The sequence below is a fragment of the Pan troglodytes genome, chromosome 13, assembly GCF_028858775.2.
Source record: "Pan troglodytes isolate AG18354 chromosome 13, NHGRI_mPanTro3-v2.0_pri, whole genome shotgun sequence".
In the NCBI taxonomy this organism is placed as follows: Eukaryota; Metazoa; Chordata; class Mammalia; order Primates; family Hominidae; genus Pan; species Pan troglodytes.
The window spans coordinates 126,936,850-126,951,601 of NC_072411.2; the positions used below are offsets into that span (position 1 = coordinate 126,936,850).

The 14,752-nt window shown below is 39.7% G+C and overlaps 1 protein-coding gene across 4 annotated transcripts in view; it reads right to left on the reverse strand.

Annotated features, from left to right (window-relative positions):
* Positions 1-14,752, reverse strand: part of CCDC195 (coiled-coil domain containing 195) — a 29,307-nt gene that overhangs the window by 8,159 nt on the left and 6,396 nt on the right. For 2 of the 4 annotated variants that reach the window (XM_063790819.1, XM_063790818.1), the window contains exons 2-5: positions 14,445-14,691; positions 8,559-8,660; positions 4,067-4,236; positions 2,184-2,348 (exon numbers count right to left, since the gene is read on the reverse strand). In XM_063790819.1, the coding sequence (XP_063646889.1) occupies positions 4,227-4,236; positions 8,559-8,660; positions 14,445-14,691 (359 nt within the window). In that variant the 3' untranslated portion in view covers positions 2,184-2,348; positions 4,067-4,226. Of the gene's footprint in view, positions 1-2,183; positions 2,349-4,066; positions 5,307-6,773; positions 8,661-14,444; positions 14,692-14,752 lie in introns of all 4 variants that reach the window. The other 2 variants (XM_016949526.4, XM_063790817.1) reach the window with 2 other exon arrangements.

Consider the following 14,752-nt stretch of genomic DNA (forward strand, 5'->3'; position numbering starts at 1 on the left):
TCCTTTGCAGTAGGAATGCAACTGATGAGAAATGGCTTGGAGTTAATTGAAACCTTTTGAAGTTGCTCCAGTCTTCAAACAAACAAACAAACACAAAAATAAATTCTTAAGTGTTATATTTACAGCATAGATTTATAACAATATTTCTTATGGGAAGGAACTTTGGGGCCATGTTCATTCTCATGTACTGCATACATCTTCTGCAGCCACTGAACAGTAACACGAGGGCTGAATTCACTGAGGGCCGAAGTGTGATGCCATGGGAAGGGCATCGGACCATGAGTCAGGACATGGGGTTTCTGGGGCAAGTTCTGCCACTAACTCCCTTGCAGGACGTGGGATCAAAATGAACGCCCACTTTAATTTTCTTTGAAGGCAAAAACCATGTCTTATATACAATGTTAATACTACTACTGCTACTACTACTACTATTACTACTACTAATACTATTACTACTACTGCTACTATTACTATTACTACTACTACTACTACTACTACTACTACTATTTCTTTTCTTTTTCCTTTTTTTTTTTTTTTTTTGGGACGGAGTCTCGCTCTGTCGCCCAGGCTGGAGTGCAATGGTGCGATCCCGGCTCACTGCAACCTCTGCCTCCCAGGTTCAAGCGATTCTCCTGCCTCAGCCTCCCGAGTAGCTGGGACTATAGGCGTGTGCCACCATACCTGGCTAATTTTTTGTATTTTTAGTAGAGACAGGGTTTCACCATGTTAGCCAGGATGGTCTCAATCTCCTGACCTTGTGATCTGCCCGCCTTGGCCTCCCAAAATGCTGGGATTACAGGCGTGAACCACCATGCCTGGCCTATTACTACTATTTCTCGAGTGCTTACTGGGAACTAAGTATATCATAGTAAGTGCTTTGCATCATTTACCTCATTAAATTTTTATGTCAGAGAATGTCAGTATATCTCCTCTTAACAGATGAGAGGACGAGACTTAAAGAGGCCCGGTCATGTTGCTTAAGGTCACATGGGTGTGTAGGACCGTCTGATTTCAAGGCCTATGCACTTCCTGCTTTAAGATGGATAACAAGCAGGGCTGATGTTAGTAACCCCTCAGCTTTACAAGAGTGATTCTCAGCCTGCGTGTACATTGGCATCATAGTGGGTGAAGGGGAACTTTAAAGGACACTGATGCCAAGCTCCACCCCAAGGGATGCTGATGTAAGTTGTCTTGGTTACAGCCTGGGCAGTGGGATTTTTTTAGTTCTCCCCAATTTGTTTTATTTCGCAGCCAAGATTGAGAACCGCAGCTTTATGTGAAGTTTCAGAGATTGAGAAGAGAAAGCTGGGAGGGTTGAGGTACTTTCTGGTCATGGAGCTCCAGTGTTCAGAGAGCTAGTTTTTCTTAGAAGAGTTTCTTGAAGAGGTTCTTTAAATGCTAAATTCTTGGGATTTGGACTAATCATCAATGCAGCTCTAAAAGTGTAAAGCACTTGTGGAAGGGAAGGAGCAAGTATTTGGGAGGAACACTTGAATTAGTTGGTTTCAGAGAGCAGATTTGATATGAGGGGAGTTCCTGTTCTAACAGAAAAAGGGCCGAGCGCGGTGGCTCATGCCTGTAATCCCAGCACTTTGGGCGGCCGAGGTGGGTGGACCACGAGGTCAGGAGATGGAGACCATCCTGGCTAACACAGTGAAACCCTGTCTCTACTGAAAAAAAAAAAAAAAAAAATACAAAAAATTAGCTGGGCGTAGTGGCAGGAGCCTGTAGTCCCAGTTACTCAGGAGGCTGAGGCAGGAGAATGGTGTGAACCCGGGAAGCAGAGCTTGCAGTGAGCCGAGATCGTGCCACTGCACTCCAGCCTGGGCGATAGAGCGAGACTCCGTCTCAAAAAAAAAAAAAAAAAAAAGAAAAAAAAAGAGAAAAAGAAGATTCTATGTGTGATGATGTAGTGACAAGTTCTCACATAATTAATCCAGTCAGGCCTATAACTAAAGGTCATGGCAGAGATGAAAAGGGTCACAGTTTGGGTGGACAGTGTAATATCATCCACATAGTAGATAAGATGATGTAATTAAGAAGGGAGTGATTCGTTTACTTCTTGTGTGCCCATTTAACTGTTACATGTGACCATGAGCCATTGAGCAAATTACATTTTCTAGTATATTAAATGGTGTAACAACTGAACCAAAGAGTTATCTGCTTCTGGGTTATTTACTCACCTTCCTACTCTGCAATGCTGAATGCTCTTTTATATTAAATAACTGGATTTGTTGGACAAAATGTGCTTCAAAATCAAAGGGTCTTCTGGATATTTTGGAGAGTGAAGTTTTCTCCTTCTTAGCAAGTCTTGGTTGTTCCGTCATCTTTCCATCAGCAGTGAGTTCCTGGTTGGAAGTAACTGTGTATAAATTAAAACTCCTCAAGGCCAGGGAAGAAGAGGAAGAAAGAAGTGTGTGGGCTTGAGAATTAATTCTGAGTAGAACTGGGGACAATCTTCATGAATGAGTGAAACCATGAGTGATAATTGTGTTCCTTAAAGAAGAGGGTTGCTCTGTTTCTTGGGATGCTCTTAACAAAAGTGAATGTGTACGTGGTTTTCCCAAAAGGGCATTGAGCAAATGACAGGAGGAATTTAGCATTGTTAGGTACGGACTTTTCATTGGTTCTTAGATATAGACATACCCAGTATAAGAATTCTGAAGTGACTGAAAGAGGAGATATTCTAGTGAAAGAAAAAGGAAGAATGAGCTGCTATTTCCTGACTGAAAATCTGACTTCCACAGAGAATTACCTTTTAGGAAAACCCAGATGGGAACAAGTTTAATCTTTCTCTGAGTTGAGGGTGAATGGGGTTTCCAGTTCAATTTTTAAGGTAGTTTTAATCATGCCAAACTATTAAATGTGTATGTATGAGATTGGATTAACTCAGTCCTTCTTGTGTCACTTTTTAGAAAAGGAATTGTTAGCAGATGATTGTAGTCATGAAATATTTTGACTGTCTGGCAGCACTAATGTTAAAGATAGAAACCATAAAAAAAGCCAAAACAGGTCTTTTATTCATTCTTGTATGAAAAAGCATATTCTCCAACTATATATGCTTTTTGAAAAATTTTATTTTTCCATAAGTTATTGGGGTACAGGTGGTATTTGGTTACATGAGTAAGCTCTTTAGTGGAGATTTGTGACATCCTGGTGCACCCATCACCCGAGCAGTGTACACTGCACCATATTTGTTGTCTTTTATCCCTTGCCTCCTCCCACTCTTCCCCCCAAGTCCCTAAAGTCTATTTTATCATTCTTATGCCTTTGTGTCCTCATAGCTTAGCTCCCACATATCAGTGAGAACATATGATGTTTGGATTTCCATTCCTGAGTTACTTCACTTAGAATAATAGTCTCTAATCTCATCCAGGTCATTCCAAATGCTGTTAATATGCTTTTAAAAACATAGCTTGATTAAATGAACATTCTCCTGCATTGATATTTAAAAATTAAGTATTGCAGCAGGTGGCAGAACTCAAGTCTTTTGAGAAAGGAATATGATTGAAGATTGTTGACTGGAATAACATACCTTTTCTTTCCCAGATGGTTTTATTGTCCTTTAAGTTCTGTGAATGGTGTTTTCCATAATCAGCAGGTACTACTGTATTTTGCCTTTAATTTTGGTGGCTAAAACTATCAAGCTCAATGTTTGTGCCTTCCAGGATTCTTAGAGGTTACAAAGATTTATTTTCTAGAGGATAAACTAGAATTTGGACCTAGAAATAAAATGAACTCCATTATGTTTCACACTGTCCCTGTACACAGCTGTCTCTGGTTAAGTTTATTGTAGGTTCTAACTGTAGAGAGCAGATGTAGCTCAAGGCAATGAGAACAGACAGAACTGGGGTGCTAGAAAAATTGCCAGAGCTTGCCAGTTAGTCCTGAACACATTGTTTAGGCCTCCTTTGTATCAGTATGCTCATTTGTTCAAGGAAATTTGCTGGAGGCCATATTTATGAAAGCAGATAGCGGTGGCAGACAGTGTTGTACTTGACAATAAATAGTTGGATGTATTTGCTAACCCCTAGTTTTCATCTCCCACAGGATTATTAATTTGTACCATTATTGGTAGTGTTTTTGACCATCAAGAGTTCATCATGGAGTCTTCCTCCCCCTTCTTCTTTGTCTTTTTCTTTTCTATCTTACTCTTCTTTACAGGTGAAGCTCTTGACCCAGCACTAGGGAAGTGTCTTGCTGTCCAACTATTAGCTGATCACTCTTCAGTTCAACCTAGAGAAAATCAAAAGCTAGAAAAAAACAACAGCTAGAAATTTCACATCTAAATTTTATCAATTTAACACCTTGACTTAAATTAGGCATATGTTGGGAGTCTATGTTTTGAATGGAACAAAATAACAGTATCTTGCATTTATTTAGTGCTTTATGCAACATATTGACCTTCATGATCTTATTTGATCTTTAAATACCCCTGATACGGTTTGGCTCTGTGTCCCCACCCGAATCTCATCTCGAATTATAATCCCCACGTGTCAAGGGAGGGACCTGTAATTCCCACTAGTTGAAGGAGGGCAGTGATTGGATCATGGGGGCAGTTTCCCCTCTGTTGTTCTCATGATAGTGAGTGAGTTCTCTTGACAGCTGATGGTTTTATAAGTGTTTGGAAGTTCCTCCTTCTCTTTTCTCTCCTGCCACCATGTGAAGAAGGTCTTTGCTTCCCCTTCACCTTCTGCCATGATTGTAGGTTGCCTGAGGCCTCCCCAGCCATGTGGAACTGTGAGTCAATTAAACCTCTTTCCTTTATAAATTACCTAGTCGGGTATTTCTTTATAGCAATGTGAAAACAAATGAATACAACCACCCCAGACATTGAGAACATTGAGATCATCTTCACTTTTGAGAATGCCTCAAATTACAAACATTTAAATTTGATAACTCACTTAGTGTCATACATTTAGGGGACAGCATGGAACTCTTACAGAAGGAATCAGGAAATATAAGCTCCAGTTTTGGCTGTGCTACAAACTAACGATGTCAAGTTAGTGGCACAACCACCGTGAGCTATTCTTAGTCTATGAAATTATGGCCTGGAACTAGAATTTTGCAGGAATATTTTATGATTTTTTGATTTTGGAATCTCCTTTCCCCATCAAAAGGAAGAAAAATCAGCTGGGCATGGTGGCTCATGCCGGTAATCCCAGCACTTTGGGAGGCCGAGGTCAGCGGTTCACCTGAGGTCAGGAGTTCTAAACTAGCCTGGCCAACATGGCAAAACCCCACTAAAAATACAAAAATTAGCTGGGTGTGGTGGTGGGCACCTGTAACCCCAGCTACTTGGGAGGCTGAGGCAGGAGAATCACTTGAACCCGGGAGGCAGAGGTTGCAGTGAGCTGAGATTGTGCCACTGCACTCCAGTCTGGGTGATAGAGTGAGACTGTCTCAAAAAAAAAAAAAAGAAGAAGAAAAATCTGCCAGAGTGATTGTTTTTGTTTATGTATTGTTTTCCTTGCAAGATAACTGTACAAGTGAAAACCATAAAGTAGACAAAAATATATTTTGAAAAAAGTTTTAAAACAAAATATGCTCATACTTTCTAACATTATGTTTTAGTTCTGTGGCAAATATGTCTTGACTCTGGGTTAGGCTACATTTTCGTGAAGATGTGGAACTTTAGCCTTTTTATCCACGTAGATGTCACTTCTTATATGACCCTCTTATTCTCTTTTCCCATCCTCAGACTTCCTCTTCCCTTTTTCATTTTCCAGAGTGTAACTTTCCACATCCCCTTTCTTGTTCTGGATCTCTATGTTTAGGAAATTGCGTTTAAGTCAGAGATCAAAATCTGGTATCTTAGGGCAGGGGTCCCCAACCTCTAGGCCACTGACTGGTACTGGTCTGTGGCCTTTTAGGAACCTGACTGCACAGCAGGAGGTGAGCAGCAGGTGAGTGAGCATTACTGCCTAAGCTCCGCCTCCTGTCAGATCAGCAGCAGCATTAGATTCTCATAGGACCACTGGAAGTGCAAATGTAAGGGATCTAGGCTGCATGCTCCTTATGAGAATCTAATGTCTGATGATCTGAGGTGGAACAATTTCATCCCCAAACCAACCCCTCTACCTGTCTCCGCCATCCATGGAAAAATTGTCTTCCATGAAACTGGTCCCTGGTGCCAAAAATGTTGGGGACCCTTGTGCTAGGGGCTAGATCTGGCCCCTAGATACATTGTGTTTGGTTTTCACAGTGTTTAAAAAACTGAGCACATTGCCAATATTTATGAATCAGGAAATTTTGCATAAAAACCCAGATATTAATGTATCTTGAAAAATAGACCATATGGCAATACTATGTCTGCTTTGCCATATGGCACTATGAAGGTGGGTAACAATGGCTCTTCTTAGATGGAGCATATACATGTCTGTTCTCCAGAATCTTCACTCGTTGTTACTTTCCTGTCACTGCTAGGCATTTGAGTTCCTGACTTAGTTTCATACATACCAGTGGAAGTTTTGGGCGTAGAAGAAGACAAATATAACTAGTTGATCAGAGCATGACCAAGATGCATTTCATGTTCTTTGTAATTCATTATGTTTAAAAATATGCTCCGAGGGCTTATTATTAAGCACTATACCCAGCTGGGGAACAGAGATAGAGCTTTGTTTCTTTTTCTTTTCTTTTTTTTTTTTTTTTTTGAGACAGAGTCTTGCTGTGTCACCCAGGCTGGAGTGCAATGGCATGATCTCAGCTCACTGCAAGCTCCGCCTCCTGGGTTCATGCCATTCTCCTGCCTCAGCCTCCCGAGTAGCTGGGACTACAGGCGCACGCCACCACGCCTGGCTAATTTTTTGTGTTTTTAGTAGAGATGGGGTTTCACCGTGTTAGCCAGGATGGTCTTGATCTCCTGACCTCATGATCCACCTGCCTCGGTCTCCCAAAGTTCTGGGATTACAGGCGTGAGCCACCGCACCTGGCCTATTTCTTTAATCCTATGTTAAATGATTTAATTTTAAAGCTTAACATTTTATAGTGTGGTGGTTTTTTTACTGGAAACTGATAGATTCATGTAACTGTTCAGCTCATCGAACATGGATCAAATGTCAGTTACATACTCATTGAGCTTAGCGTTGGGGATATTTGTCATATTAGCTTGGCCAGTTACAACATTACAACTTGCATAGTTGTCATGTATTGCTTTAAAAAAGTTTTACTCTTTGGGGAATGTTTCTTTTTAACTGAGGTTAAGGTGAAATTCCCAATTTTATAGATATGCAAAGAATATAATTGTGCATAAACTAAAAATGCCAACTATCTCATAGGTAATAGCTTAATTATCTACTCAGTGTGGGTCTTTATTCCCAGAGGAGTGTATTTTCACATCCAGTTTTCATCTTTCCCCTCCAGTTGTAACCTTGCCCTATTGTATATCTGTTATAATGTTAGGAATCTTGTTAATATTCAATGAATGCCATAAATAAAAGAAGCATTTAATTTTATTACATGACTTTTACCACAGGGTGTTGGTTGCTTTATTTCTGTCTTTTCTAGAAGCCTGTGACTATTACAATTTATTCTTAGAAATGGTATGAACCATTCCTATCCTTTCTTTGCTTCACTGCTTCTACTTGGTGCAGGATCGGAGGGCCCTGGACCATGTTTCTTGGTATTTACAACAGTAGATCACAAGCACAGCTGTATGGCGGGAGTCACCTTGGAAAGCTCATTTAAAACGTGAATTTCACTTCTTCTTTCTGCCTTCCCCAGCTCCCCCAATCAATCCAATAGGTCTGGGGTGAGGCCCAGGAATCTGCATTTTAATAATCTGGATATTCTAATACAATACGATCTTTGTTTAAGAAGGGTATTTGTATCAGAAACTCAATTGCTATAAACAGGAAGAGGAGCTATTCTGTTAACTAGAAGTTCAGGAATTGGGGGAGTTCTGAGAACTTCCATTCCTTGAGTAGTGATGAGCAGAACCATTTTTTCTCTCCTTCCAATCAGGTTTAGTGTGCTTGCCCTTAATCAGCTCGCAGTTGCTCTGAGTCCACAATGTAAACTATGGATGTTGCTGTGTTTCAGCTCACACACCTATGACACAGGCTCTTAAAGAACAAATGAGCTAGTGTCAGTGAAATATCAACACACAGTGAACTAAAAGGAGAATCACACTTATGTCACAGAAAACAAAGGATAGTTGCTTTTATGCCACTAGTCAAAACCAGAACTTTTCTTCTAGGCTTGTTCTAGCTTCATCTGGAAAGTGAACAGAAGGATTTCTTGATGGCATAGTACAGACACTGACACTTAGCATATAATCACATTTAATTACTCACATGTCATATAGTCTACAATAGCCACTGCACACATACCAGTCATTAGTGCTCAGCAATGACAAAAAATAATTGCTTCCACTCCTTGGCCAAACAGATCTATGGACCCAATACCAAATATTTTGTGTGTCTTACTGGACATCTTGCCAGACTTCTTTATAGGGAAAGACACTGACCCAGCTAGACCTTGGTGCTGCCATCTCTTGAGAATCAACTGTTTCTTACATTTAATCACTTCACATATCCTATTCTGCAATGATACTTAGCTGGTTTGTGGCCTGATTTGGTGAGTGTTTCAAAGAACTTGAATTTTTGGAATATGAAGACATGTCCATGGGTAACAGGAAACTGACTGCCTTTGTCTTGTCCCTACAGGAAGCAAAATAAAGGGAAGAAAAAGACTTTTTAGTGAGACTTTATATAGAACATTGATGATTTTTCCCCCCAATCACCAAATACTACCTACAGTGTTAAAAGTTCACTTAAAAATATATCATGATATTTTTTGTTAAGTTGTTCAACAATGATGTAAGGATATATATTGGAATGACCTTTTCATTAAACCCAAGGAATAGTGTGGATAAAACAAAAACTTAAAACTACTGAGGGAGAGACTATATGGCTGAGGAATGATTATTAGTTTGATGTTCAAAGTGGAAGAATATCTCATTCTTAGGCAAAGAGTCTCTTGCGTCAAATCTCTTCAGCTCATGAAATGAAGCAGAAACTTGAGGCAATTATTTTATAGTCCAGATAAATCTGCTCCTTTTCACTGTGAATTAACTGAATACCCATCATGCCTGAAGAGTAAAGGGGGTAAGAGCAATAGCCCCATGTTATCTGAGGGATTATATCTTTTCATTTTGCCTACTTCTCCTTTTACCTCTAAAATATTACATAGAATTTAGACATTAACCAGGAGAAACTGCTCTTAGGAATAAATCTAAAGAACAGTGTTTAAAATGACTGCCTTTTCTTCATTTTTGTTGTCTTTTGTGGGAACAAAGAGGGTAGATAAGGCCGTAATTTCACTGAATGACATTTGGTGGCCTGCGTCTCAGAAAACACAGCTGCACCTTTTTTTTTTTCTTTTCTTTTCTTTCTTTCTTTTTTTTTTTTTGAGACAGAGTCTCATTCTGTCGCCCAGGCTGGAATGCAGTGGCATGATCTCAGCTCAGTGCAACCTCCTCTTCCCAGGTTCAAGCTATTCTTCTGCCTCAGCCTCCCCAGTAGCTGGGATTACAGGTGCACGTCACCATGCCGGCTAATTTTTGTGTTTTAAGTAGAGACGAGTTTTCGCCATGTTGGCCAGGCTCATCTTGAACTCTTGACTTCAAGTGATCTGCGTGCCTTGACCTCCCGAAATGCTGGGATTTCAGGCATGAGCCACCATTCCCAGCCAGGCCAGCTGCACCCTCTTTTGGGAGGTAGGCAGGCCAGTGCTTCCAAGCACTGGAATTAATAAAATAATAACAACCACTGCCACTTGGTGAGCAGTCACTCAACCACCTCATTTACTCTTCACAAAAACTATGAGGTATCTGCCTTTAAGATTCCCTTTTTACAGAAGAATTAACTGCGACACAGGACAAACTAGTAACTTTCTCCAAGGCCACATTGTTTGTAAATGATGATGGAGGTGGAATTTTGGTCATCTGATTCTGGAAGCTGCCTCCTTAAACTGCTTTCTGGATTTGGAAAAGGAGAGAATATATTTATTGTAATGAATCTGGTTTATCCTATCAGTAAACTGAATAACATAGCATTTCTAATTTTAACTGTTTATATGGGCCCTTGTCCCTAAGCTTGTGAACTGAAATTTGTTTTTCTAAAACACAGGAAGAAAAGATTGAATTTCTCTGTCAAAATTAAGAAAAAATTAAAATCCTGTCTTTAGTTTCTGGAAAGTTTTGATTCTTAGAAATATTGACATTGGCATTATGTTGTAAAATATTTTCGTGGTATAATAATGGAAAAGTTCACAAGCAAATTGGGTATGATATCTGATATGATTCAAAAGTCAGTGCAAACAAATTGGTTCTTGATAAATATTTGTAAAATGCTTTGAAAGCTATTAGTGAAGAAACTAATTTCCCAAATAATCAGAGGAATAATATAATGACATTTTACTTTACTAGTTAATTCCTGAGAATATAAAAGACACATTTAAAAAGGACTACAATAAAAAAAAAATGCTCAGTTCCTACTCAATAGTTCTAGTGGATTTCATGCCAATCCAGTTGTTGATTTTAAGCCAATACTGGCTTTCTTCCTTTAATACAACCTTGCAATTGGCTCAATCTTTCAAATTAACTTTTACATTAGAAATGGGTTGTATTCTAAATAGTTCATTAGTTGGCAGCTTGGAAGTTGGAAAACATTTTACTTTAGAAAAATAATACCTCATAAATGTTGGTTAGGTTCCCATACTATCATAGAAAATAATATAAATTGAAATGGAAAAACTAATAGTACTATAATTCTCAGCATTATATGTCTGTGAGAATGGTTTAAGTGCAAAAAATAAAACATTATGATATATACACTGTATAATTTCAACATATGTGAACACAAGCTATCCATCTCAATGGTAGTTATTCAGATAGTGGGATTATGAAGAGTTTTGTTTTTAAACATTTTTACTTTGTATATTGCCTCTGTATTTTGTAACTTTTTTTTTTTTTTTTTTTTTTGAGACAGAGTCTTGCTCTGTTGCCAGGCTGGAGTGCAATGGCGTGATCTCGGTTCACTGCAAACTCTGCCTCCCAGGTTCAAGCGATTCTCCTGCCTCAGCCTCCCAAGTAGCTGAGATTACAGGTGCCCACCACCACGCCTGGCTAATTTTTGTATTTTAGTAGAGATAGGGTTTCACCATGTTGGTCAGGCTGGTCTCGAACTCCTGACCTCAGGTGATCCGCCCACCTCAGCCTCCCAAAGTGCTGGGATTACAGGCGTGAGCCACCGCGACCGACACCTGGCTGTAACTTTTTTTATGATAAACATTTAGTGCTGCTATAGAACTGGATATATATATATATATGTATATGTGTGTGTGTATATATATATATATATATATATATACACCTACACACGCATTTTTTTTTTAAGGAAAAGGACATATCTCTGCCATTCTTCTGTTTTCCTTCTTTGAAGACACATGACCAATGGAACCCAATGATTGAGTATTCATTTCTTGTTTCCATATCCCACATTTGATCTATAAATAAATCTTGTTGGCTCCACCTTTGATGCACATCTAGAAATCACGTCCACTGTTAGCACACTTGGCAAAGAAATGATCCCCTCTTGCCTAGATTATTTTATAGCCTTCGGTCTGGTCTCCTTGTTTTCGATATTGTTCTCTTAAAATTTTTCACAATAGGGTTTCTAACCCAAGAACTTTTTACAAAATGAAAAGAACATGTTATCCACACAAATTTATTTACAATAAATCCAGAGTCACTGGAATCGGGTGGAAGGCCACCCTTGGCTCTCTGCCTACCTGTCCTTCTGCACACCAGCTTGCTCACTTGTCACACCAGGCTCCTGGCCTATCCTTGAACACACTGGTAATGCTCCTACCCAGGGCTTCTGCATTTGCTCTTCTCAATGCCTAGAGAGTTCTCTCTTTAGCCTTGATCAGGACTCACTCTCTCTCTCCCTTCTTTACTCAGATGGAAAGGCATTCTTTGGCCATGGTATCAAACATTTCATTATGCTCCTCTAACCCTTCTTTATTCGCTTTATTTTTTGCTTTGGTACTTAACACCGTCTAACATAATATACACTTTATGTATTTGCATGTTTACTGATTATCATGTTGCAAAGAAATAAGCTCCACATGGGCAGGGGTTTTTGACAATTCGGTTTCCTGCTGTATCTGCAGGGCAGAGAATCCTGCCCAACATGCAGCACACCCTCAGGATATATTTATTGAATGAATGAATGTAATAAAGTATAAAAACCTAGACTGAAAAGATAAAAACTAAACTCATGATGACATTTGCCCCTGGGAGGACAAGGGAAAAGTTATATAAGACTTTCTTTATTGGTAACTTTCTTTCTTTCTCTCCTTCCTTCCTTCCTTTTCTTTCTTCCTTCCTTTCTTCTTTTCTTCTTTTCTTCTCTTTCCCTCCCTCCCTTCCTTCCTTCCTTCCTTCCTTCCTTCCTTCCTTCCTTCCTTCCTTCCTTCCTTCCTTCTTAGAGGCAAGGTCTCACTATGTTGCCCAGGCTGGTCTCGAACTCCTGGGCTCAAGGGATTTGCCCACCTCAGCCTCCAAAAGTGCTGGAATTACTGGCTTGAGCCACCGCACCTAGCCACATTTTATTTCTTTTACATATAAAAGCATCTGAAGAAAATATGATAAAACTTTTTGAATCTATTGGTGCATGTAACATTAATTTCTGAATATTTACAGAAATATTTTGGAATATTTTGGAAAATATTTACAGAATATTTTGGAAGTTTTCATAAGACATTTATTCTGGCTTTCCAATAATTTCACGATAAAGCATATATTCCTTAGCATTCCACGAGTGGCCTTTAATGATGAATCCTTCTCACTTCTCCATCCTCATTTATTTTACTACTTTTAGTTTCTCTCAATGGCATGGCTTCTTCTATCCTCATGTCTGTTTCGTTCTACTTGGGATGACCTTTCCATTTTTCTTTGGCTAAATCTAGTAGTCCTTGGTGACTCCAGTTAATCTCCCTGCTCCTATGATAGAACCTTCTGCAAGGGAAACACAATTTTCATCCTGTCTTTGGAAATCCAAATAAAGCTGATTCAACCTTTGTATCCCATATCCTGTGGGAAGTCCAGTGCCCTTTCCAATATTTATGAGAATTCCTACAGGCCTCTTGCTTATGGTTATCTCTTGATTTGCTTTCCTGCCACTGCTGAGTTCGATGGTGCTCTGGGTCTCTCAACAATCATATTTTTTGCATTTTCTCTTTCCCGTGATAAGCTAATAATCATGAGACCCAGGTCCCCTCCTCTTGATTTTCCTCCTTCTACTCACACAAGACAAAGACAAGTAGAGATCTTGCTGAAGAGTTAGGGCCTCACTGGGAGTTGGAAGGTAGGGATGCAGAGTGTGGGAGAGAGGGGGCAGTGCATGCTCCTGCACACTTGTGCAGATAAATTAGGCTTGGTGTTAGAGGACTTGACTCTACCACTTCAGGAGCCACTGGCCAAGTTTCCTCTAACAGACCCTGGCTTCTTTTTCTTTTTCTTTTCTTTCTTTCTTTTCTTTTCTTTTGTCTTTTTTTTTTTTTTTTTTTTTTGAGATGGAGTCTCACTCTGTCCCCCAGGCTGGAGTGCAGTGGTACTATCTCGGCTCACTGCAACCTCTGCCTCCCAGGTTCAAGTGATTCTCCTGCCTCAGACTCCCAAGTAGCTGAGGTTACAGGTGCAGGCCACCATGCCTGGCTAATTTTTGTATTTTTAGTAGAGACAGGGTTTTGCCATGTTGGCCAGGCTGGCCTTGAACTCCTGACCTCAAGTGATCCAGCCCGCCTTGGCCTCCCAAAGTGCTTTCTTGACTGTTGTCTCACATCCCTCCCATTCTCAGGCTGTTCCAGCTCTCTAAATACCAATTCACATATTTTGGAGAGCAAATTGGTTGTCTCTTTGTCTCTTGGCCCTTATGAGTTATGCCTAAATAATTTTTTAAAACAATTTCCCCTAACGCCCACTAAGGCACCTGCCTCCACCAGAACAGCTGTTCTCTGAGAGGAGTTCTGCATTCAGCTCTTAAAGTAACTGTGCCTACTCCCTGAGATGCACTTTATTGCAGTAGATAGTTTACTTGTGTGCCTTTGTCACTAAATGAGAGTTTTGAATGTAATGGCTTACTTTTGCTGAATCTTGTATCACCAGTGCCTGGCTTAGGATATGATCACTAATGCTTAATGAATAAATGAATACTAAGTTGTCCAGTTGTTAGAGGCATCTATTAGAGGGTGCCATTTAACCTCAAATAAATTTGTTACTTTAAATTCCCAAAATGGACATAGGTGATATGGAAATTATTTATATGCTATTTGGTTTTGTTTCCTCCACTAGATAAGACTTCATTTATCCAGGGGGAAGTCTCAGTAACCAACTCAGCATGGGCCTATTCACCAGCTTGAAGTGTATTGTACATTACCTGCAACCACAAACATGCTCAGGAGAAGCTCTTTGGCTGGTCCTATTGCTGGTGAAAGAATCTGTGGCAAACACCTTTTCTTCCATGTCTTGCTTCTTAATTGGAGAACATGCCAGTGACTTCAGTGTTCTCTGAGCTTCTAGAATTCCGCTCTTTGGGTGACTTTTCCCAGATTTCCAGGGATCATTTACAGCAGATGAGCAAACTGATGATGAAATGGAATAGCATCTAACAATCATGACATTGCCTGTACAAAAGACACAAAATTCAACTTTAAAAATTCTACCCTAATGACACTCACAAATGAA